The following is a 27984-nucleotide window of genomic DNA, read 5'->3' as shown; positions in this document are numbered from 1 at the left end:
AGATTAATCCAAATAGTTCTAGTGTTTACTTTGTAGACATATAAAAAGAATAAATAGGCTGAAGACTTCTGTTTACGAGTACATGAATGATACAGTATAAGAAGAAAGTTCTTCTAGCTAAGACTTGTTACATATGGCTTTCTGATGATATGTTTTTCCTTTACAGTCTAAATAATGATGTACCTTTCATGCTTTCAGATGTGGCATCCATCTCAAAGTCAAATCTGTCTACCAAGCAAACTCTGTAAGACAAAGCAAGATAGGAGTTCTGTGTTGCTTTCTCCCAAGTTATTAAAAAAAAAGATCAGGTCAAAGGAATTCTGAAGGAAATTTATTGGTTGGCAACATTGTACATCTAGATTTGTGGTGATAAAGATGGTTAAAAAACATAGGTAATATAATGAAAAAAGTAAGTTTGGTGGAGGGTGAATTAATGAAGATCTGGTTAAAATATAAACTCAGTGAAAGAACTGAAGGAGACAGCATAGAAAAGTGATTGCAATGTTGAGTTGTGTATCTGAGGACTGGAATGGGAATCCCATCAGCTTTAACTCACACACTGTGTGAACCTGAGCAAGTAATTTAACCTAATATGCTCCTGGGTCTACCCTGTAACACAAACGTTCATGTTCAGCTGAGAATATCCAGGTGTGAAAACAGATATAAACAAAACTGGCAAAATGTTTTAAACAAATAAAAATGAATATAAATTATCTTATTTAGTTAGTTAGTTAGTTAGTTAGTTAGTTAGTTAGTTAGTTAGTTAGTTAATTAGTTAGTCAGTTAGTTAGTTAATTGTTCATTCAGAGTTTTTAACTGGAGAAGAGCATTGATCCAAAACATCTTGAGGAAAGGAAAAAAGAAATATAATGCGATGGCAATAAAGTACGATACCATAAGCAAAAAAAAATTACAACCACTAAAACAGTAAAGACTATAATATGTCTCTATAATAAATATAAAACAAGATTAATATAACATTGGAATCAAAGCCAGTTCTCAACCAGAGAAAAATCTTGACAGAATCAAGGACCAATCAGAAATAATCAGGGACAATCAGAGAAATCAGGGACAGTTTTTAAATATTAGTACTCTGAACTTGAGAAGGACAGAATGAGGAAATGTGCATTGATATACATTTTCTGAAGTAATAAAGTCTATAACTCTAACTGTTGTTAGTATTTATTAAATAGAATTCACCATCTCTTCTCCAAAAGTCATCAGCTTCAGGATGGGGTTAAGAGGGACAGAACTACAATTTCAATTAAAATCAGGGATGGTTGAGAGGTATGATGTGAAAATTTTGAAGAACAGAGTGAAGACCAAGAATGAAAGGAAGAAAGCATATGAAAATGGAAGGATAAAGAAGTTAAACGAGATCTGTAACCCTAAACTGAAAAAAGTATGTCTTTCAATAAAACCTGAGCTTTTCTGCATTACTACTGTCTCTGTATCTGTATCTGTATTATTAGCATTTTCTAATTTATTATACCTCAAAATGGCCGAAAGGGGGGCTGCCATGGATGGCATGATTTTGCTCTACAGTCAATGCCTTCATCTTCCTGATGGCATTTTAGAGGAAAACAGAGAAATCAATATGCTGAAAGGATCATTTACTGTGGGCTTCTCTCTCATCAGCTTATATGAGTACTGTGACTGCCGATCTTTGACTGTCAGCATCAATCTGCATTTTTAATTACTTTGCTTCTTTTGATTTTCATTAGTGGTAATTTCTGATACAGCATTTTAAGGAATGTTTGAATGATAGATTGGAAAATGTAACTGAGTTAATTGTTCTTTTCAAAGTAACAATGGTAGTTCAGTGTTCAAATCTGACCCCTCTGATTAATATGTGTTTCTTGGGCTTAGATGGCTTGTGTTGCATTCACACTTTTTTAATACTATAGCTAGAATTTGAGTCTTTTTTTTTTTAATCTTTGTTTCCCAACTGACTGACTTGTATCAACAAAACACTGCATACAGTGCAAAACTGCTGTAACAATATACCAAGGGAAACATACACTTTTACAGAAAAGACAATGTAGAAAACCAAAAGAAGAAGAAGAAGAAAACATGCCTGTTTGGAGTTTGCACGTTCTCCCTGTGTCTCCATAGGGTTTCTCCCACATCCAAAAAACATGTTTCCATCTCAAACTTACCAATGAATGGAGCTGTAGGCAGCAGCACAGACTCTGCATGGTGCCTTATAGGGGGAAGAGTTGTACAGACCAACCATTACGGGAATCTACAGTGGTGTGCAGTATCCTCAAGATAGGAAAACATGGATCACAGACTGCACACCATGGCAGGGATAGCCACTCAATGGTGTAAAATATGGCTCTAGGTGATTCAGTCATATTGGCTAATGTCACCAAAATGGGCAAGGGTAGTTACCAGTGACAAGTGGGATGAGGACCTGGCCTACTCTGACCTACACCAGGGACCCTTGCTAATGGTGGGAGGGGTATATATGCCCCTGTTGGCCAGTGTGTGCCCACCATAAAGCCCAGCAGCCCTGAGTCAATAAGCTACTGGCCGGCAGGTGTCTAGTTGCCCAGCTTGGGTTAACTGGGATAGCTCTGTTGAGCAAAAGCTGGACATAAAACCAACCAACCTGCCAAACATGAACTGAGAATTGCTACGCTTGATGTAGGTTCACTGACAGGGTGCAGTTTGGAAGTGGATGACATAATGATATAGAGGAAGCTGGACATCCTATGTATCCAAGAGATGAGATGGAAGGGCAGTGTAGCAAAGCTACTTGGCTTGGGATCAAGACTCTACTACTCAGGAGGGGGACAGGCTAGAAATGGTGTAGAAATTGCAGTGGCAGTCAGTGAGGGAAAATATCATCAGAATTAATGATAGACTCATGGCAATCAGACTCCAGTGTAATGATAGGGCAGTATTCATAATCTCAGCCTATGCTCCACAGTAGGGTTGTGATAGTGAGGAAAAGAGTGCGTTCAGACAGTAGTTGCAGAACCTACTAGAAGCAGGCCAACATGAATTGGTGTTGATAATAGGTGACTTGAATGCACATATCGGGACAGACAGAACATGATATGAGGACTGCCTGGGTCCACATGAGTGGGGCAACAGGAATAAAGAAGGAGAAGTTATTCTAGACTTCTGTCTGGCAAATAGCTTGATAGTAGCCGACACATGGTTCAGAAAGAGAGACAGTCACAAGATCACATACAAGAGTAGTCAACATGTAACTCAGGTAGACTTCCTCCTAGTACGTAAAAGGTACTGGGGTAGAATCCATGATTGAAAACTCATCCCCAGTGAAACAGTTGGCCCACAGCATAAACCACTAGTTGCCTCAATCAGCTGCAAGCAGTGGTCAGAGAAGGCTCTAAGGTCAACCGAGATCAGGCTGAAGACCTGGAAGTTGACTGGAGAGGAAGTACAACAGTTCAAGGAATTACTCAGGGCTCTAGCACCCCAAGAAGAGGAGGAAATAGGCGGAGTTGAACAAGAATGGCAGCGCCTAAAAACAGCATGTGTCAGGATGACAGAAAAGATAGGTGGCCAATCCAGGTATGGAAATAAGGTACATAAGAAAAGCTGGTGGTGGAATGTAGAAGTCCAGGAAGTCATCAAAAGCAAGAAGGTTGCAGGAAGAAGTGAGAGATAGAAAAAACTGACCAGGCTAGGAAGGATTACTGGCTGGCTAACAAAGAAGCTAAGAAGGAAGTTGCAATAGCGAAGAATAGGGTGTCAGAGGCACTCTACCAACTTCGGGAAAGTGACTCAGTAAGTGGCACAAAGAAACTATATCAGATTGCAAGGCAAAGACAGAAAGATAAACAAGATAGTCAGATACCCTTCATAAGGGATGCCAGTGACAACCTGCTCTCCAGTCCACAGGACATCAAAGGCAGATGGAAGGAGTATTTCCAGCAGCTTCTGAATGAAGAAAACTCCACAGAAGCTGTACTGCCCCAGAAACAGCCTACAATAAGAGACGAAGAGGAGCCCACCCTAGATTAAGAACAGCACAGGAAAGCATCAGGCTCAGATGAGGTCACAAAAGATATGATAAAGATGCTGGGTGAGATAGGGGAGAAATGGCTCCTGAGAGTACTAATAGCAGTGTGGAGACAAAGGAGTGCCCCAGATAACTGGAGAATAAGCATACTCATGCCAGTGTACATGAACAAAGGGGACATCCACAACTGTAGGCAGTACAGAGGCATCAAACTCCTATCACATTGCATGAAGGTTCTGGACAGGGTGATTGATAAACGGATACTCAGAGTAGTAGAATGTAAGATGGGAGATGTGCAGTTTGGATTCAGATCAGGATGCAGTACAACTGACCCGATGTTTGCAGTGAGACAGATAATTGAGAAGAAGCTAGAGATGAAGAGAGAGTCTAACTGGGCATTTCTAGACTTGGAGAAAGCATATGACAAGGTCCTGAGAAAGCTGATCTGGCAGTACTGCGGTGGTTTGAAGTCCCAGAAACATTGGTAGAATTAGTGCAGGCTATGTAGAAGGACCCAATGACTCAAGTACGAACAGTGTTTGGCCTCACGGAGGGGTTTCCAGTGGAAGTGGGTGTATACCGAGTTCAGCTCTGAACCCACTGCTGTTCATACTGGTGATGGACTACATTAGCAATCAGGTCAGGGGGGCAGATCAACAAAGCTGCTGTATGCAGACGATGTGGCATTACTCTGAGCTAGAACTTCAGCAAAGGATAGGAGAATGGAATCCAAAACTGAAAGCACATGGAATGAAACTAAGCACATATAAGACAGTAGTAATGGCAACAAACTGGGGAAATCAGAAGAAGCTGAGAATAGAGACAGAAGGGAAGATAGTGGAACAGGTACACAGCTTCAAGTATCTGGAAGGGGTAGTTGAGGAGAAGGGAATTCTGAATGAAGAGGTCAAAGCTAGAATCAGAGGGGCTGCAGCCAACGGGCATAGAGTGTCTGGTGTAGTCTATAACAGAAGAATGCCAAAGAAGCTAAAAAGTGAGGTGTACAAGACAGTGGTATGACCAGTACTACTGTATGGTACAGAAACATGGGCAGTAAAGGCAGAACGCTGAAAAAGCTAGAGGTGATGGAAATGAAGTGCCTGAGAAGGGTGGTAGGATGCACACTGTGAGACAGACGAAGAAATGAGGACATAAGAGCAGAAGCCAAGGTAGTTCCAATTGCAGAAAAGATCAAAGAGAACAGATGTTTGGATACATGTGCAGAAAATCAGAAGAAATTCTGGTGAGAAAGATTTGGGACAGACAGGAAGAAGGTTGGAGGAAGCAAGGACATCCAGCAAAGAGGTGGATAGATTGTGTGAAAGAAGACCTGCAACAGTCAGGCATGATTGCTGAAGAAGGCAGGAGTGTGGCACTGAATCAAGTGAGTTGGCAACAGTTAAGAAGATACCCCGACCCCATGTAGAAAAAAAATGGGAAAAAGGGGGCTGATGATGACAATGTAGAAAAATGTGAAATCAAATACTGACAGAAAATAAGAAAAGTAAGATGAACATATTTCTTTCTTTTTTAGTTTGATTAAAGGAAAAGAAAACTAGTTTGTAATAATAAAAAAATAAACTCACTATAATTTGTGTTTTCTTATTCATTTGCTTCTGAAAACTAAGCTTGAAAGTCTTGCTTTTGTTCAGACTCCAGACTACACTTTATCTGAGGTGTGATGCTTGCAATCTGTGATTGATAAGGCACGTTTAAGTGCCATTGTTTAAAAGCCATGTTTCTTAATGGTTCTGTAGTTGGAAAAAGTGACAACCTAATTACTTTGCCACTGTTTGTAGCCTTCATGATGCAACAGAAAATTAGATGACTGCAGGAAAGAAAGACAAACGGAAATAAGTTCAGACATAAAATAGCTGAAATGATTACTAAACTGTGCTTTTTCTGGATGTGACAGGTTTAGTACTGGATTACAGAAAAGTAAAATCACTTTTTGGAACGAAAAACTTGACATTTGGTTGCAGTTATCCTAGTGAATGAAGAAGCTGTGAAAAAGAGAAACAGAGAGAGAGAGAGAGAGAGAGACAACAAGTTATAGAAAGAATTGTAGATTAAATAAAGAGAAAGAAGATGAAAAGATAAAAGGAAGAGAAAAGAAAGAAACAAAGACCAACATGTTCTTCTTTCGGCTTTTTCCCGGTTAGGGGTCGCTACAGCGGAACTCCAGTCCGCTAATGATTGGCAGTAGATTTTTACTGTGCCGAGGTGCCAGCTCGACGCCCAACCTTCAACAAAGGCACACCCATTCACGCATGTCTTTCGAACGCCACTCAACCGCGGGGAGGACATGCAGACTTCACACAAAAGGCGCTCCAGCCGAGAATCGAATTTGAGAACCTCTTGCTGTGAGGTGTCAACACTACCGCTGCACCACTGTGGCTTAAACAAAGACCAACATGTAATGTGCATAATTAGAAGTGGTTATAAAACGATTTAGACAAATAAAAGTTAAAGAAAAGAAGACACTGTTTTGTTAGTGCATTATCATGCATTCAGCATCTTGAAAGAGGTGGTTATCATAACTTTTTTCTCCTAAATTCAAAAATAGCATTATTATTATTCCTTATGGTAGGAGGAATCGACTGATATATATTCAAATGTATTTTTCCTCAAGCACAAAGTGGAATGCCAGAAATTGACAATAACCTCAAGAAAACCTAAGACTTTTGATTCTATCAAAAGCATAATCCAAAAAGCTAAATCATTATCCAGACAAAACATAGGCACAGACTGACAAGTGTCTGTCTTGCAAAACATTTTATTTTATTCCTGTTAAAATGTCAAAAATAGGGTGACAAGATAGGTACTTGGTATTGTTAAGAAGGGTACAGTGGTGTATAAGAGGATCTTCTGGAAAAATTGATCCTAAACTTTTGTTTTGTGTGATTGTTTTTACCAGGCTGAGGAGTGGTGATTCATCATTGTGACATAACAGAAATTCCCTGAGGATGCAAGAGCAGAGTAAGTGTTTTTTTTTTTTTACATTTATTTCATTGAATTCCACTCATTGACACTTATAGTTGTGCTATACAGCAAATCTACTGCATTTTGTTCTGTTATAAAGTTTGTTTACAGTTTCACTGCATTTTTGTACTGTTTTATACTGTTTTAACTGTATTGTCATTGCTAGTGTTTCATTACTGTAATTGCATTTTTATTGAATTACTTAACTGTAAACTGCTTTTTTATACTGAGAGTTGTATTTTCTGTTTGTGAGTGCTCTATCTGTGGTTTTTCTGTGGATTTTCTGTGAGGTTTCTGTGTTCTGGTCAAGTAGCATAGTCTGGATAGAGCCCTTCTGTATACAGGCCTGGTTGCTTTACTTGTTGACTTTCCTGTGTTTCTGGCAGCCATCTTATGCCTGTAGGTGCTTGTGTTCTCAGTTAATGAGAGTAACAGGGCTGCCTGACCTTCTCTAGCATGAGAGATTGGTTGAAAGAGCAGGGGCTAGCAGGACTGGGTAGTAATTCGAGCTTCTAGATTCTTCCATCTTTTCTGGTATCTGAACCCTGTGTTTGCAGGGTGTTGCAATGGTTTGCTCATCGTGCACTGCCGCTGTGCTGTTTTAACCCATTATGAGGTATCTCAGTTGCATTTTTTTCCATTAGCAGCACTCCTGTGTTACTGATGCCCTCCCTTGCAACTACTGTGCTAATTTTATCCAGCCCTACTCATACCTATAGGTACTCTATTCTGATAGTACCCACTTTACCATCCTTGGCCTCTCCTCCACAGATTCTGACAACCATGGACAGACAATTTCCTGTGGTTTCTCCTGCTAGTCTGGTTGATATTGGCATCCTGAGACAGTGTAGAAACTGCCTCATGTGCACTGACAACCCTCTTCTACCACCTAGGAACACAATATGTGAGAGATGCAATTACATTAAGAACCTAGAATCCTTGCTGTCTCAATCACAAGCCAGTACATCTGGCACTGAGAAGCTTGTCTGCACAAACACCACAAACACCATACCTCTAACACCACTCACACCTGTACAGTATATTCCTACATGTGTGGAGGTGCTCAACAAAAGCATACCTAAACAAAAGAGACTTCCAAGGCAAAACCACACACGCACATCACAACCCACCGCACCAAGCACCCACACATAGTACACATGCCTGTGTCTCACAGCCTCTAAGGCCCAGCCACAAACCCAACATACTAGTCATAGGAGACTCTATCGTGAGATACACAGATGTGCTCCTCACCAGGCTAGACAAGGGGAAAGTCACGTTAAGTTGCTTGTCAGGTGCTAGAATCCGCATTATCACTCACACACTAAAGTCTCTCAACAACAGGTACTGTAATGACTCTGTCATAGTCTATGTTGGTGTGAATGACTTAAGACATACCTCTCTGGACTATATAAAGAGACATGATTGAGCTTGCTGAATATGTGTCCCAGCATGTATGTCCCTAGCCTTAAGCAGCATCCTACTGTTACCCAGAATGATGCCTCAGTAAAAACAGAAAATTATTGACTTTAACAGCTGGCTTAGACTCTGGTGTCATTCCAAGGGGATCCAGTACCTGACAGCCTGGGAGGACATGATTGACAGACCACGATGCTTTGCCAGAGATGGCCTTCATCTGTCTCCCCTGGGCTTGAGGCTTCTGGCAAAGGCTCTTGCCTCCCCCATAGTGCCTTTTTTTAGGCAAAGTCATGAGGACAAAATTACCAACATGAAAAATTATTCTAAACAAAATTTAAAGGTCATGCTGCTAAATGCTAGGAGTCTTAACATGAAACTGCACTCATTGCAAGCATTCCTTGCCTTGGAAGATGCTGACTTTTTTTGCAGTCACTGAAACCTGGTTCAAAACTGTATTAAGCATCCCAGCCTTACAAAGTTATTTGTCCTACCATACTTTCAGACCCAAATGGTGGGCTACAATGTCAAAGGAGGTGGAGTTTCAATATTTATCAAAGACATACACACCTCCAGGCTGGTCAAACAGTATGATGCACAGGAGTCACTCCAGGTGCAGTTAATTGTTGATAAAACACCTATTCAAATCATAGTTAGCTACAGACCCCCCAACCATAACTCAGGAGGCTCACTCCACCTATCTGGACTTACTTGAATCCATCAAGATTCAACCCTCTACCCTGATCCTGGGTGACTTTAACTCCCCAACCATAGAGTGGAAGACCTTTTCTAGTTCATACACAAAACCCAGACATTACTCGACTTTGTCAACACCAGTGCATTTGATCAGCTGGTTGACATCTCCACAAGATGTGAAAATATCCTGTACTAACCAACATGAGTAGCCACTGTAGCACCCCTACATTGGCATCCTCCTTGGTAAGATCTAACTATATTGCAATCACTTTCAAAGTCAACATTTCCCCTGACACCCCACCCCCCTTGAAAGGGTCGAACAAAAAAACTTTTCCAAAGCTGACTACAACCTCCTGAGAGTAGGTATAAGCAACTTTACAGCCACCATCCCTTCAGTTGGAACAGGCACTAATGTCCAAGCCTACACCAAAAAAACTATATGAGCACCTATATAGCTGCATGGACTCAGCAATACCTGATAGGACCAAATCATCTTCTTCAAGGAAGAGTAAACTTGTCTGGTGGACAGCAACAATAAACAGACTCTATAATCAAAGGAAAAAATTGCTGTCCAGGACCAAGAAGGAGCAGGTGCAAAGTTGGAAGCAATCTCTCCTTTGTCTGAACAAACAAATAAGGTCACTGGTGAAATCCTCTAAGGCTAACTTTGAGTCCAAATTGGCCACATTCACTAAGGACAATCACATGGCCTTCTTCGCATATGTCCGCAATCTCAAAGGTAACTCCCAAATCTTCTCTGAATTGGTGGTTAAGAATACCACATACACAAACACCATAGATATAGCCAACCTGCTGGCAGACAAGTCCAGTGCAAACTTCACCCCCTGCCCCCCCATCAATAAACCAGGACAACCCCAGCACCTGTCCCTCTCCCCTCATCATCATGGAGCAGGTCATTAATGCCCTCTCAAAGGCAAAAAATACAGTCTCCATGGGATCTGACATCATCTCTGGCTGTGTCTTATATGAACACAGGCAAGAGCTCTCAGCACCACTAGGCACCCTATTCAACCAAAGCCTGTGCACCAGCTTCATCCCAGCAGAATGGAGGACAGCCACTGTCATCCCTCTACACAAACGTGGAGCATTCACCAACCCAGGCAATTATAGGCCCATCACCCTAACTAGCCTGATCTGCAAGGCCATGGAACAAATTACCATGGACCTTATAAACAAGGACATTGGCAACCTCCAAACACTTAATTCCACACAGTTTGGTTTTGTTAAAGGAATATCATTACTGTTAAACTTGGGCACCTTCTTCAAAATAGTCACCAAAGCCATGGATGAGGGGAAGACAGTGCACACCACCTACCCTGATCTACAAAAAGCCTTTGGCACTATTCCCCAAACAAGCATAATAGATAAACTCTCCCAGCTAGACATCAACCCATATGTTACCAGATGGATAGCTAACTGGCTCACTGATAGAACCCACTCAGTCAAAATAGGGGAAGCCACCTCTAGTAGTAGACCCATAACAAGTGGCATACCCCAAGGATCGGTCTTGGGGCCTCTACTGTTTGGGATATACTTTTCTGAGGCACAAGCTAAAACCACTGGTCTGTGGCTGATCAAGTTTACAGATGACTGCAAGGTGGGTACTGTCATAAATTCATCTAGTGATGTGAACATCCTCCAAGAGGCCCTTACCCAAACTAAAGACTGGTGCCAGAAGTATGGCCTCAAACTGAATGCCAAAAAAATGCATCATTATCCCCTTTGGGGAAAATTGCATCCCCACTAATTATCACATTAATAACAATGTACTAAGCATGCAATCAGTCATGAGGGACTTGGGCATCCAAGTTAATAGCAACCTGACTTTTGACCACCACGTTGCCTTCGTTGTGCAGAAGGCTTTCTACAAGGCCCACCTCATAAGTATGGGTATTTCCTAAAGGAACAAGGAGGTCATAACATCCCTGTACTCCTCCCTTATCAGACACATTATCGAATACAATGCCCCCTTCGGCATGTACCTTGCCAAGAACATGCAGCAGTTGGAGAGACCACAGAGGTTCCTGACCAGGAAAATCCAGGATCTCAAACACATATCTTTACAGATAGGCTAAAAGCTCTGTCCCTCTATTCAGTCTCGTACAGACTACTCAGAGGCGACCTGTGTCTGGCATGCAAGACCATCTCAGACTCAACTTTGATGGAGTTGCTGCATATCCATAAGTCAAAATCTACTCACACAACCTGCACGCAAGGCCTCAACCTGGTCTGTGACATTAATAAAACTTGTTGGTGGGATAGATTTGTGTCCCAACGACTCCCCCATCTGTGCAATAGACACCCTCCCTCTCCATGTCAAACAGTGTACCTCACTAGTCCTCTTTAAGAGGAACCTGAATGACTGGATGGGAAACTAAAAAAATACTCCTGGGATCCCACCTGTGTCCCTGCTGGACAGGGAAAACAGGTGCTGACTTGATGGGAACATGGGTGAAATTCTTGACTAGGCTTATAAGGGCCTTTGGGCCAATAGCCAAATATCATCCTATGAACCTATGAACTGCATACCAGCATGAAATGTAAAGGGTCTGCAGCAGAGCAATTGGAATTTCAATATATAACACTCAGTCTGAATTATACTTAGTCAAATTTCCAAGTACAGAGAGTCAAACAAAATCACAAATGACTAATCCCCACTGACATACAGGAATAAAACCATGATCACAGCCTAGATGACTGAGGGTCATTTAATGGTCTGGGCACTGGAGGGGCTGACCAGGGAGCAACAGGAATGATGAGGTGGAGCCTGCTTACCTATATCTGTGGAGAGGGATAAGAAAAGCAGGCCCTGGGTGCAGACTCTACAGAAAATTCATTGATGGAAACCAGGGATTCTTGAACATGCCTTGCTTTTAGTTGGACAAGGTTGTAGAGTGATCCAGTGCAGGAAACACATTCTTATATATGCCCGCTGCATGTCATCCCTCCCATCTCCACCACCTGACCTTTAGACTTCTTGAGAATGAATGAACAGGCCAACTGGATCACTAGAAGGAGAAGTTATAGTCATTGTGGAAGCAGGAGAACAGGAGCAAAAAGTCTATAAAAAGTAAATCACTCTGCATTTAGAGTTATAAAGTGGTGAGAGAAGTCAAAGTAGTGCAATTTAATAGTGAAAAGTTAATAAACAGCAAATGTAGTTTAGAACAACTCTTGGGACTGTCTTCTAGCATTAGTAGAATATAAAAAAACTTCTCTGCAAGGTGTTGGTCATTTACAAGTTCAATTACTTATGAACTGTATACTAATGGAAGGATTCCCATATGGAATTCATTGCTGATGCCTGAGAATCATTTTCAGGATATGAAACAGATTCAGTCAAGACAGAAAATGTATTATGCCAATCCGGGAATAAAATAAGTCCTTATTCTTTAACTAAAAGGGGCGGCCACGGTGGTGCAGTGGTTAGCATTGCCACCTCACAGCAAGAGGTTCTCCAGTTCGATCCTCAGCTGGGGTACCTTCTGTGCGGAGTCTGCATGTCCTCCCTGTGGTCACGTGGGTTTCCTCCGGGTGCTCCGGTTTCCTCCCACATCCCAAAGACATGCTGCAGGTGGATTGGACACTCTAAATTGGCCCTAGGTGTGCGTGTGAGTGTGCCTTCTGTGGAAGGTTGGGCGCCGGGCTGGCAACTCGACACTGTAAAACTCCACTGCCAATTAATGTGCGGACAAGGTGATCCGCTGTGGCGACCCCTAACCGGGAAAAAGCCGAAAGAAGAAGAAGAAGAATTCTTTAACTAAAAGGATGAAATGGGAATTCAGCAAAGATCTGAAGAAAAGCATCCAGAAGCAGTTGTGATGAGGAGAAATGATTGACCAAAGTAATTTATAATTTGAAATACAGATGAGAAGCTGTTTGGAATAAATATATGTCATCTGTCCAATGTGACTATGGCTGGAATTCATACAGGTTACTACAAAGTCTACACTAATTAGTGTCGCCTTTCTGAGTGAAAAGATAGCACAAGCAATGTGGTAGGGATGCTCTTGACTACAAAAAGTGTACACTAAGCGTACACTTAGTGGTAGCCTTTATGACTCCCATGGCATGTCTCAACCAATGTAACAAGGACTCACTGGTGCTTTTAGAATTATAGATGTGGTAAGTGAAGCTATAAAAATAACATCCAGGGAAATATACAGAGAAGTATCTCAAGAATCATTCAGCCAGCATGCTGAAAAATTACCTCAAAGTGCTGAATGGAAATGAAGATGAATTTCCACCTGCATCTACATCAGCTAAGACATCAGAAATGTCACCCTTACAATATTTACAGTAGCTGAGACATGGAACATTGTTGAAGTGACTTGCTGAATATGCCAACTGTGCATTAAGTAACAACATGTCTGTCAAAGTTCTACAGCAATTTAAAATGTATAGTAACAAGCCTGAAGTCCCATATTGCTAGATAAAATGCCTCAATAGAAATGTACTTTCAAAAATGCCGTTTCATAGTTACATGTGTATAGCTATTATGAACAAAGTTCACCAGCTCTCAGAAGTTAGCAGAAGGGGCCATAATAGAAGAATACAGAGTCAGATGGGAGAGGACTTCTGGGGCATAACTGAGCAGATGTAGCTAGACAGGAGTAGATTAGTAGTGACAAATGAGGCAGCAGTCAGACAGGAGTGAATCTGGGGAATATACAGTGGTGAGAGAAGTAGAAGTAGTGGACTTCAATAGTAAAATATTAATAAATAAGAACATTAAAGTGAAGAGAAAATTAAAACAACCAGTAAACACTTGCGGTCTCACAGTGCTGCAGAAGAGGGAATAATGTCTTTTACCCAGGATCATGTGATCTTGCAAATCTTCTAATTAAATTAGGGGGTGGAGTTAAATCCTCTATATGAGGTACAGGTGAGCTGCTTGTCTTCTAAAAAAAGCTTTACATAAGGTTTCCTGTATGCTTTTTATATAATCAGGTGCCATTATACTTTTTCACTTAATACTGCAGATATTATTGAATGCAGTTTTCATGAAACTCAGTTTTGTGATTTGTCACGTAACAGACTTTCAGTGGCTTCAAGTAGACCAACGTTCTCATATTCTGGATAAACATTTTAAATCCCCCATGAAGGCCATTAGAAAAATATAGCACAGAAAATTACAGCACAAGGAATACACCAGCTTAACTGTCCCATGATGTGCTGTGCTGTGCTGCCCTGTCTGGCTTCATAAGAAATCCAATAATTCTCAAACATATTGTGAAGAGTATGTACATTTCATTGATGACAAATGAGAAATAAATGTTATGGACATTGCACTGTGTCATTACAACAGAGAAAGATGACTAGTCTATTTTATGGTCTGACTTCAGCTTACCTGCCACCTTGAAGGTTGTTGAGAATTATCCAGTTTGTGAGACTTATGTTCTGTTGTCTGATCCTGGCATTCCACAAGTCCAGACAGACTACAGAAATACTGGCAATCATGTAATTGTGTAAATAGTTCAGGAGACGTTGAATATTAGAGGGCTTCCTGGCTTAGTAAAAGAAATGATGATCAATCCTCTTTTAACAAAGTTATCCCTGATGCAGCAGATGTGCATGCTTTTTCCAGGATGGAGATCATCAGGAGATATGATGTGGGTTTGCAGTCTTATGCTAATGATAACTCAGCAGTTTTTCCAGAAAGTGGACACCCAGGTATACAGTATTCATCAGCTCAGCATAGGTAGGCATTGATACATGGAACACAATACCAAATAAAACAGTTCAGAACAACCAAGCAACCAGTCAAAACAATTAATACCACAAGTCAGTAGTGACTACAGCATTGGAATAATGCACATTTCCCTTCTCTCACAAGTAAAAACAGCAAATGCAGTTCAGAACAACCAAGCAGCCAGTCAAAACAATTAATATCATACGCCAGTAGTGACTACAGCATTGTAATAATGTGCATTTCCCTTCTCTCACAAGTAAAAACAGCAAATGCAGTTCAGAACAACCATGCAGCCAGTCAAAACAATTAATACCACATGCCAGCAGTGACTACAGCATTGTAATAATGTACATTTCCCTTCTCTCATGAGTGAAAACAGCAAATGTAGTTCAGAACAACCATGCAGCCAGTCAAAACAATACCACATGCCACTAGTGACTACAGCATTGCAATAATGCACTTTCCCTTCTCTCTCAAGTAGACACAGCAAATGCAGTTCAGAACAACCAAGCAGCCAGTCAAAACATTTAATACCACAAGCCAGTAGTGACTACAGCATTGTGATAATGCATATTTATCTTCTCTCACAAGTAAAATTAGCAAATGCAGTTCAGAAAAACCAAGCAGCCAGTCAAAACAATAAATACTATCAGCCAGTAGTGACTACAGCATTGTAATACTGCACAGTTCCCTTCTTTTGTAAGTAAAAGCAAATGCTCAATGATTAAAAAAAATTTACTAGTGAGGCATGCTTTTTAAAGGGATCACAGAAAAGGTCAAGTGCAGTGTAAAAATAAATGGAAGTAAGTCATTTCATTGATGGTGTAGGGATAGCTTTTCAATCATAACCAGCAATTTGGAGATGAGGTGTGCACCAGTCAACATGCCCTTTGTCCCTGTTTAGGAAACTGTGCCGGCTGTCTTTCGGAAATAACAGACTGAATATTGGTTTTGAGGATGAGATTAAACTGCAGCAAAACAAATCTGCTGATAGTTTACCCTTTGTTCCACCATGGCTCAATAGTTAATTGTGCACTCTTTGATATTTGTCTGAATTGGAAATATTTAAATTTGTATTATATAGTGAAGAATCTGGGACTGTTTCTTTAGAACATCCTTATCTTTTCAGATTAGGTCACCATGTCTACACATTCAGCATGTTTTTCATCTTAGAAACTTCTCTATAAAGTATCTTATCTCAAGAACAAACTACAAGTCTTGCTATGTTTCATTAATTCCTGCTTAGAAAAATATTATTCTCTATACCTAGTACCTTGCGGAAGTCATTTTGATACCTGGTACAAAACTGTGAACACATCATTTCAACTTTAGTTACCTAAAAGGACCTATATACCATCTTTTTTGCAGAGTCTACATTGACTGCCTGTTGCATATGAGACTGCCATCAAAGTGTGGGTGATTTCCACCGCACTCTCAATATCAAAAAACATACTGCCCAAATCACTGTTCCACTTGCTAGTAGTTAGTAAAGATTCTAAGGTCCTAAATTAGTTGATGCTTTCACATTAGTTGCCACTACTCATTGCAATTCTGTATTTCAGCAGAGATACAAAGAGATTATAATTATATAAATGCAATAAAATGTTCTGTCTGACCAGCCATACAATCTAATTTCTCTAATTTTGTGTAATTCAAAATTTTATTCCACTAGTTATCCAAGTTATTATCTATCAATGTTGTTTATGTATGTGTGTATATCTATCTAGACACACACACACACACACTCACACACACACACACACACACACACACACACACACACACACACACACACATATATATACACACTTACATACATAAGTACATTTATTTAATTTTAATTTATTTTATTTAATTTTATTTATTTGATTTACCAAGGTAGAACACTAATCTCAATGAACCACATTCAGACTCTGCATGGGAATATACATTCAACAATGTAAATATATACAACCATAATAAAACATTAAAAAAGGAAGCACTTACAGAATAAGGTGAAAACCCAGCAAAGGGCATATCTAGAATAATCATATTACAATACTGTTATAAAAATATTTACAATGGTTGTGTTGTGTCTTTCGGCTTTTCCCGGTTAGGGGTCGCCACAGTGGAACTCCGGTCCGCTAATGATTGGCAGTAGATTTTTACATGCTGGCTTGCTGGGCCTAACGCACAACCTTCAACGAAGGAACGCCCATTCACGCATGTCGACACACAGAAGACGCTCTAACTGAGAATCGAACGGGCAGCATCTAACTGAGGCGACAACGCTACCGCAGCACCACCACCTGCAACAAAACATCAGTAACTTGAACCATGACATTACAATGTTTATAATGCTTAAAGAAACAAAGTAAGTTTTGTTTTGTTTTGTTTTGGGGGGGTATAGAGGAGGAATAGAATATAATAATTCTCACTTCCATCTCACACATCCTCAGCAAAAGAGCATGCTCCTCTTCTGAGCTTTCATGACCTCATTGCATTAAATATCTATCTATAGCTATTTATCTCTCTCTATCTCTCACACACAAACACACACACACACACACACACACACACACACACACACACACACATACACACACACACACACACACACACACACACACACACACACACACACACACACACACACACATATATATATTACGTATATAAGACTCAACAGGAAAGGAAAACCCTAAGCCTTGTCTGGAGGAGACCCCCACCCCTGCATTATGTGTGGTTGTCAATGCCACTGGACCAAAGAGAAGTCTCTAGACAGTTATACAACTGGTTTCTCCCAAGAGCATTTTTTCCCTTCAACTAGGAAACCACCATGAAGGTGATTTTTAAAACACGTAAGCATCCAATGCAGTACAAGCCATGAGCCTAGGATTGGATTAACAATTTACAAAGTAACAACTACACAGAATGTGAGGGGTCATGGGTTCAGTCCCCAAACAGGGGTCAGAGTTACTTTCCTCTTAAATTGTTAATATAATACTAGATTGTAAGTAACAAAATTATTGGTCTAAAGACTCTTAACTACCAAGACAGGCTTGAAGCCCTACACCTATATTCTGTTTCTTATAGATTCCTCCATGGAGATCTATGTCTCTCATTTGAGCCATTAAGTACTCAACCCTCCTTGTTTTGTTGTACCCCTGTCAGACAAACAGCTCCATAAATATTTGAAGTAATAGTTTAGATATCCAGCAACATTTAAATAAAACGTTGTTGGGCAGATATTACACAAAGTTTATCCTCTCTCTTTAACAAATTGCCTTAAATGTAAACTGGAGTGACAGCCCTGCATCCTTCAAGATGAACCTTGATGATTATATGATCATCTGTCTATTTATTCCTCCTGATGGATCTATTTTGCCTCTATAAAAGTAGAATGTACATCTTAAAGTGGATATTAGCAAGGTGTGAATGATTTATAAATTTGCACATCTTGCAATTCCTATGATCCTATGATTATGTATGTGAGCTCAGATTATACCTACTTCAGCAGCTTAATATCAAAAACTGAAGTAAGACCCACTACTTTAGTACATGGAGCTAAGTACCTTACCATACGTGGTATAAAAGGCTTTCTGGGCCTATATCTTAAGTTTGCTATACCTGTCACAATACCATACATACCCGCACATACACACACACACACACACACACACACACACACACACACACACACACACACACACACACACACACACACACACACTGCATTTCCTTCTAAATGCAGCCAGGAAAATATGAAAAATATATATTACCAACACTGCTCCTAAATAACCTTTCACTCCCACATAGCTGTAAAGGGGCACATCTTAGAAATTAAATCATTGCTCCTCTTTTCTTAACTCTCCAAAGAAAGACACCACTCTGTTCTGTAAGTTGTGCTCCTGCTCTTTGTTGCACTGCAATGACCAGAATTGCAAGTTTCCTTGCTAAGTAAATACTTTAGCCTACTTAAACAGAGTGGTTAAACTGCTGGTATTCCATGTTATAAAACTCATCCCTGGAATAACTTATATTGCAACACCCTGCCATCTGCAATATTTATTAAAAAGCTTCAAGTCAAATGAATGATTATTTTGCAAACAAATAGTTTTGCATTGTTCAACCAGAACTTGAAATAGCAGTTCAACGATTACTGGTACTGCAAGTTCTAATAATTTTGGCTGATTATACACTATGTACAATTGTACAATTATACCCTCGGTGGTGGTGCTGCGGTAGCGTTGTCACCCCACAGTTAGACGTTGCCCGTTCGATTTTCAGTTAGAGCATCTTCTGTGTGTCAACATGCGTGAATGGGACTTCCTTCGTTGAAGGTTGTGCGTTAGGCCCGGCAAGCCAGCACGTGAAAGTCTACTGCCAATCATTAGCGGACCGGAGTTCCGCTGTGGCGACCCCTAACCGGGAAAAGCCGAAAGACACAAAAAAATACACTATGTACAATTATCATAACTTCAGTTTTAAACAGACCCAAAATTATATCTGTCATCCAAACAAGGAATTTGCACCTACCCTGCACTACAAACAAATTTTGTTTGTAAAATTAGGCACTGACTGCCTACAAATAAACACACATCCTATTATCATAAATAAAGTCACATTTTTTGTCATTAAGTTAGCAACAGGACCTAGGAGAGCTACTTTATCTTTGTCTGACACAGTCACCACCAACATGATCCAGTTTAGCATAGATCATGACAGATAGAAGCTCACCTACTTCTCTGAGTAAGTAAACCAAATAACACCATATTCATTTTTTATTAAACACCTGCAAATGTTCGTGATCACAAGCAATTCTCACAACAGTGGAAATTCTTGTCCACATTGATTCACCTAGCATTTTTACACATACTGCTAGCAGCTTTCTGTTTCTGCAGTAAGCATGCTCTAAATGTCTTTGATTACTGTACATAATGTGCATAGAAATTGTTGCCCTAAATTAATATTCCATTGCTAGGTCTTAAACACAATCATGTCTCAGTGGTAATACAGATGGTACAGTTAGATACTGTAGGAAAAGCTACAGCTGCTGTGGATCCAGTGGGTCTATATTAGAAGATCGAATGTTTAGGTGATCGAACACCTAAACATCGATCTTCTAATATCGAATCTGAAAACAGCAAACTTCCCAGGGAAACACGTCCTTTGGCCACTAAAACAAAACAAAACTTTACATCCAAAGTAAGTGGGGGGCTTTGCCCCCCACACCCCCTAACTAAATATACCAACTCCAAGATCGCTCTATAGTATAGGAAATGGCAAAATCTGGCGAACAGCCAAGGGAAATCTGTCCCTGCATTAAATCGGCCGTTTGCCATTTTTTGCTTTCGATATTAGAAGATTGATGTTTAGGTGTTCGATCACCTAAACATTCAATCTTCTAATATAGACCCGGATCCTGCTACCAATAGAAATTTGTAAGAAGAGGTTGGCTGAGCATGAGCATGTGTGGGGGTGGGGTGTAAGAAGGAATTTGTGATTGTAAAAGTGAGGTACTGTGTAAGAATATCAAATATCAGTAGAGGCTGCTCCAACTAAAGTGTGCAGAACTATGTTATTAAATATAAAATATTATTTTTAAAGTTTTGGCAAATACTGCACAGAATGCACGATTGATGAGATATCTGCAGAACTCTATTGTGAAAGTTGGCTGTGTTTTGTAGTTTCTCAGTGTGGAAGAAAATGTACTCAGATTGCGGGAGATGAAATGACTGAAGGCCATTCACTCATTCTTTAGTAGTGAGACTGGGATAATCAGATAAAATAACTGGAAAAATAACGATAGACTCAGAAATAAACCATTCTAATGTCAAGCAAAAACATTATTAAAGCATTAGGAAAGGAGAACAATTTATAATGTATTTATGCTTTATGGTTGCCTGAATGTTTTCTACAGTACCTTGCATGCAAATATTAACTCAAAATGCAAGTGTTTGTTTTTAAATGCTATCAATTTCAGTTTTGCCCTAGCAATACAGTAATGGATGATAAATGGCTAATCAGCTGTGGTTATTGCCAGCTTGTTTTGTTCTTTGGAAAGTGAGTTCAGAGCTCATGCATGTTGCTTGATTAGAATTATACAGCCAAACAAGTCTCAAAGTAGTAAAACTCTTTCTGCTATACTTATACTCTTTTCGTGTTGGAGGGATTTTAATGTGTGCTACAACATATCACAAGAATGCCTCTTCATTCTTCTCTCTCCAACTGACTTCTCCAGTTCCCCAGCAGCTGTTCTGTGTTTACTGTGATTAACTCAGGCCTCCATTTCTCTGTTTCATAGAGCTAGCCTCTGTTAAAGTCCACTTTCATGCATCATCAATTTTAACTAACCTACAGTCCTCTCATTTAGTATCAGTGGAGCAATCTTGTAATGAAACTGTGAAGTTTGCAAGTAACCGCATTAAATTAACCCATCACCATTTCATACATAAGTCCTTCAATTGGCTCAGAGTACTCAATCTCTTTGCCTACACTCTTATTAAGACTGCCCATAACATCCTATACAGCCCTGACAAATACTGTGCCATCAGTTATTTGGTGGTCCACACCCCACAGAGAACTCAACTCACTAAACTAACATTCACTTCTCACTCAAAATCTAAACATCACAATAGTAACTAAATGCACTCTGTATATATTGCTAAATTGTGAAACTCTGTTCCAAGTAATATCAGAAGTATTCAAGCATGAACAAGACCTTTCACGAACTAATAGATTCCACAAAAAAGGAATGCTGCCAATGGAGTACACTTCGGTTTATTCACACATAAATCCTCAGAGTGAATAAACCGGTACATACTCCATTGATAGCATTCCTTTTTGATGGATTCTAATATCAGAAGAATCTAATCTCATCTACAACTTGTGGATTTATGTGTGAATAAACATACTCTATTGACTGTGTTCCTTTTTGTTAATTCTAATATCAGAAGTATCTAATCTCATCTACAACTTAAAATTTCATTAAAAAGATACCTGTCAACAAAATTATCCTGCACTTGTCTCAGTCCCATTACTTACCTCTCTAATTATTTTGATCTTATTTCATTTATAATTTAAAATCCCAAAGAAATCCTATGTATCAATAAAACAGACTGGTCCTTGTACCACCCCATTACTAACTCCCATCCTTATGTAGCCAAATCAAACAAATACTGTAAAATCATTACACTTTATCTCTTCTTTACAAGTAACTGTTTGGATAAAAGATGCATATGCATATGCCTCATCTGCAATTTATGTGATGAAATTACAATCTGGCTATATGCATACACTGTAAAATAATGTTGAAAGTTCTGTATATATGTGTGCAAATTTAACATGCTGTAAATGTCATTCATTATATAGAGTTTAATGGTAAACATTTACTGTTAGTTCATTCTAGCTGCCTATACAGCTGTACTGCATGTAAATTGAAATTTTTCTCCATGGGGAAATGCTGAAAAAAGATTTTGCTCAGTCACATTGTTCCAGTAGACAAAGACAAATAAACACATGCATACATACTTTCCAGATGGCTTTATGTATAACTGATATCCATACTGGAAAGATATACCTATAGTGGTAAATCGAACAACAAAACAATATTTGGTGTAATTAAAAAATAGAGTGGAATCCCAGTATATCTATATGTATATAAATATAAATACACACACACACACACACACACACACACACACACACACACACACACACACACACACACGTATATTATAGTTCTACTGACACAAACATTGAACATTTAAACATTCACAAGCCCAACTACAAAAAGTTGACTTTGCAAATGTCAACACACTAATACACATGTGCAGAGCAAAAATCTCAGCACATGCAAAACAAATTAAAAAAAAGTAGACTGTTATTTTGCAGGAGGCAAGCCTTTCTGACCATCCCCACTATGTGGGTGCTGTGCCCCCCAAACCACCTGCTAATTATATACACTAACTCCAAGATCACTCAATCTTGGAGAAAGGGCATATTTCCTTACCCCGAGAACTGTGAGATCTCACACACCTGTCGACCATCTGTGTGGTTGACTAAACAGATGTTGAGCAAGGGGAAATTTGTTTAAGATATATACACACACACACACACACACACACACATAAATATATAGATATAGATATAGATATAGATATAGATATAGATATAGATATAGATATAAATATAGATATAGATATAGATATAGATATAGATATAGATATAGATATAGATATAGATATAGATATAGATATAGATATAGATACAGGTACTCAAATACTACTTAGCTTTCAAGGTTTGCTCTTGTTATAAGCACAAGTTTAGATTATATAAAGTACTGAATTATTTAATTCTTTCATCATATCTTCCAGATCTACTTAAGAACTCAAATTATTGTCAGAGATGAAAAGAAATAATAAGATATTATTTAATTATATCAGAAAATGTTAAGGGAAAATGTGTTACTATAATCTGTTATTAGGTTAGGGGTGATGTGATCACCCTGCCTACAGTGAATGTGTTTACGGAAACATTTTGTGAAAACCTAACAATAAGCAAAGACTTGTATCAGAATGTTATTAGAGGCAAGGAGAGACATGTTTTATGCAATTGCAGATATGATATCTGCTGCAAAAAATAAAATTAAAGTGTCAGATTCCATGGGATCAGAATAATCTAGTGGTTTCCTACACAGGATCAATTAAAACCTGATGAATCCCCTATACATTTTATTAAACAAGCTGTTAACATATGGACATGTCTCTGATCTATGATGACAGGCCATAGTGGTACCAGTTCTCAAATGTGGCCCTCATATGAGACCCAAATAATGTTAGACCCTTCATCCTGAGTATATTTAAAACATGTCCCTAATATGGAGCTTTTGTTTCCAGTTATTTGTAAGTTTGCCCGTGATTTTGGAAGTAATAGTTTGAGAGCTGTGATGAACAGTTAAGAGAATATGATATGCATCACTCAGAATCTCTCTCTCTCTCTCTCTTTTTGTGCTTCATGTATTTTTTGCAGCACTTCCATGATTTTCCATTTATACTTCTGCGGTGGCGTTGTTCCCTCACAGCAAGAGGTTCTCCCATTCGATTCTCGGCTTGGGTTGGGAGTGCCTTCTGTGTGGAGTCTGCATGTCCTCCCTGCGGTCGAGTGGTTGTTCGAAAGACATGCGTTGAATGGACGTGCCTTCATTGAAGGTTGGGTGTTGGGCTGGCAACTCGACACCGTAAAAAACAACTGCCAATCATTAGTGGACCGGAGTTCCGCTGTGGCGACCCCTAACCGGGAAAAGCCAAAAGACAAACAACAACATGTAGCTACTAAGAAGCTACCAGATAACATTCACTGCTCAAGTAGCTAAAAAGGGAAAGACAATCTAGCAATATTAAGTACATTATAAGTACAGTCATTATCTTCATGTGAACCTCAGCATTAAAAGGCAAATCTTCGCAACCCTTTGTAAAACAGTGGATTTGCTTAAATTGACAGTTGTAATGAGATACTTCTGTTTTTCTAAACTTTTATAAAGTGTTATCTATTAAGCAATATATCTTACTACATCGGCAGTAATTTGTTATTAGCCTCACTAGTGCTGCAAATCCCTAAAATGATTCACCTAGAGAAATTAAGAATTATCAAAGGAAAAAACAACAGCTATGCTATAATATTTCCAGTGAACTGATAGTTTGTTCTGATATCTAGAATTATTGTTGAAAGACCTTGTTACCTCTGTAAAACAAGTATGACTTTTACTTCTCAGGATTCCATACAAATATTAACAGCTATGTAAAATGATACTGAGAATTCATAGAAGGTACTTACCATCACAACAGAACATGTGAATCTTGGTAAATCTTTTGCTTTTTGAAAGTATCTACCTGGAAGCTCTATATGAAATACTTTACAAGTAGAGAATAAATCAGTCAGTCTGCTTTCAAGTCCTAAAAGCATCATTTATAGCAGGCTGGGATGGTTGTTCAATCAAAGCATTACGAGAGAAAAATAGGCCAAAGTTCCTTTGAGGAGTGTTCTTTGTTGAATGGGTAGCTGGTCTACCATTTGCCAGTCAATGGGCATTTATTATTAATTAAGGTCAATAAGTTAGATATGGGTTAAATGATGAAATTGTTATTTTTCCAAAAGATTATTTGCTATGCCAACAGCCTCAAAACAAACACAAGTAAATAGATTCATACAGGACATAATGCCATTTTTGTACTCACATGACCACTCTTTCATATTTGTTTGCAAAAGTAATCAAAAGCTGCATTGTCCTAAAGATAAGACTCTGGCAATAATATCATTTTCACTGTCAGGTGACCCCACAGTCATAAGCATATGACTCAAGTTATACAAACCACACACCACTGCAGGCACTAATATGAACAAGTTCAAAAATAGTCGTTTGTAGGGTTACATGCAGCCAGATGATAAACATTCTTCTAAAAGGCTTCCACTAGTTAGACTATACTCAGAAGGGTAGACAACCATATCTAAAACTGAATCAACTTCAGTTATTGCAAGGGTTATATTTGATTTATTTATTTACTGACTTATTTACTTAGTTATATATTACATTTTGTTAACAGTGTTTCTCAACAGTGTTCAGGGCTCATTTACATGGAGGAAAAGCTCCACACAACAAATGGCAATGACAACAACAATAATAATATTAATAATAATAATAATAACAATAATAATAATGTTGTTGTTGTGTCTTTCGGCTTTTCCTGGTTAGGGGTCGCCACAGGGGAACTCTGGTCCACTAATGATTGGCAGTAGATTTCTACATGCCGAGTTGCCAGCCCTGACGCACAACCTTCAATGAAGGTACGCCCATTCACACATATGTCTCCACACAGAAGACACTGTAGCTGAGAATCGAATAGGACAACGTCTTACTGTGAGGCGACGACGCTACCGCAGCACCACCACTGCAGTAATAATAATAATAATAATATAGAGGAGTTTGATGGGGTCTCCGATCATAACCCTCTTATAATGTGTTTTGAGGCATACATGCCAAGAAATTTGCTCAAAAGGTGAATTGGGTCATCCATGCTGAGAACATATAATCAGGTTTATTATCAGAGACCCAGTCATAATTCTTTGTATTACGTAGAGCTTTATCTGCTCAATGTACAAATAGTTACAGGTGAAAAATCGAGAAAATGTAAAATCAAGAAGTGTTTTTCTGGCTTTGAAAGCCTTTAAGCATTTAGCACTGTCAGATAAAAAGCAGTATATCTATCAACTGTTTTGCTTAACTTGGATAAATACAAGCATAATGGGAGAATGAAGGATCAAAATCTGGAATCGTTTTTAAATATTGCTCTAATTCACTTAAAAAGTTGATAGAACAACAGATGTTGTATCAACATGCATTTTCTGGATAAGAAATATGAAATTCTAACAATTGGCATTATTGACTGACTGTAAGCTTCAATAGTTTACCAGAAAATTAAAAATGTTATGAAGGATACGGTAAAAATAAAAGCAATATCAATAACAGTCGAGGGATACAGCAGGCAGAAATGAAGTGTCTTTCTAGCAGAATGTAAAACAGCTTTTAAAGACTGTTAGACGCTTCATTTGTTAATGTGTGACAGGGCAAAATTCTAGCAGATTCAAAGTCTGTTTTACCTTCTGTCACTGCTCTTTTCCAGCCAGCAATGTCTCTCCTTGCCTCTAATAACATTCTGATACAAGTCTTTGCTTATTGTTAGGTGACAGACCTGATTGCAACAGTGCTTAAGAATGTGTAACAAACCTTTGTTAAACTCACATAAGTGCTGTTATTGTCAGGTGTCACTCTAAGTGCTGAACAAGTTTATCTTTTTCCCGATATTGCAGTGTAATCACAGCACTACTTGTACTACAATAATATTGTTACTGGTATTACACTAGCATATCTAATTAGCATAAATAGTATCTCTGTAATTTAAAAAGAATTTCAAATGCTTGACTAATCTGCGTGTCTCTGAATTGTCCATAATTATCGCCAGTGCTAAAGACCGCTTTATGGTGGTCATTCCCACTGGTGACCAATGTCGTGAATTGGCACAGGCACCCGCTAATTCACTCTCCATCACATGTGCAGACATTTAAATACACACACACATACATAGACAGAGACACACACAGACACAAAGCAGACACACAAACACACACACACACACACACACACACACACACACACACACACACACACTCACTCACAGACATGCCATACCCACATAGACATTCACTCAAAATGACAAACCCCCTTCACTCAAAAGCACTCACAAACACACACAGACACACACACGCACACATACACACTCACATACATTCTTGACCCTCTACCTAACCTCCTACTGTGAACACTCAGGCAGACACACACACACACACACACACACACACACACACACACACACACACACACACACACACACACACACACACACACACCAAGAGTCATCCTAATCCATTCACAACTTTAAAGACACACATATACATACACACATGCACACCCCTCCCCTCTCCACTACCTCTGCACTGAACTTTGCTAAACTCATCTGCAACATGATCTCTCCCATTGACTTGAATGGGTGACAGACATATTTTGGCTGTAATTATAAATGCTGATTGCTGTGACATTTTACACAGAAGACCAATTCTCTGAACTGTTCATCTTTGTAAATCACTTCCCCCCCAAGGATTTCTCGAGAAGAGCAAATGACTAATTAGCATTAGCTGCTCCCTCAGAATGCCTCATTATCATATCTTCCATCAGTGGGAAGGGGTTACCTCAAGGGGTTAGCTGCTTGTGTTAGGGCTTACCACATTTAGCAGCTATAAGTTTAGTTTGTTACAAACAAAAGACCCTCAGCCGCATCACCCCATGCGTTCCCACTACCCCCATACTTTTACAATTTTTTTATCAATTAAATTAATTTTTTTGGCAGTCCATTCCTCTAGAGGTTCCTCACCCATAAGATCCATTCACTCATTCACAAAGCACTGTCACAAGCTCCCCCAGAGGCTTGCCTAACTGCTTTCCAAGTGTCCCCAAGGAACTGGACAGCAGCTTTAGGGATGTTCATTCCCAAGGTTTCTCCTTATAGTCTTACCACAACATTGGTAGGCTCTTCAATCTTGTAATGAAGAGGGGTTAAATCATCATCTATTTTTAATTTGAAACACTGGA

General features: G+C 39.2%; 1 protein-coding gene across 1 annotated transcript in view; it reads right to left on the bottom strand.

Annotated features, from left to right (window-relative positions):
- Positions 1-24838, bottom strand: part of LOC122815401 (mucosal pentraxin-like) — a 55761-nt gene extending 30923 nt beyond the window's left edge. The window contains exon 1 of the mRNA XM_044087868.1: positions 24618-24838. Coding sequence (XP_043943803.1) covers positions 24618-24749 — 132 coding nt within the window. The 5' untranslated portion in view covers positions 24750-24838. The remainder of the gene's footprint in view (positions 1-24617) is intronic.
- Between the last annotated feature and the right edge of the window lie 3146 nt (positions 24839-27984).

Source organism: Protopterus annectens, chromosome 11.part0, assembly GCF_019279795.1.
Source record: "Protopterus annectens isolate FY-2018-M chromosome 11.part0, PAN1.0, whole genome shotgun sequence".
In the NCBI taxonomy this organism is placed as follows: Eukaryota; Metazoa; Chordata; order Ceratodontiformes; family Protopteridae; genus Protopterus; species Protopterus annectens.
Note: the sequence above shows the minus strand (reverse complement) of the source record. Positions and strands in the feature narration are given on the sequence as shown.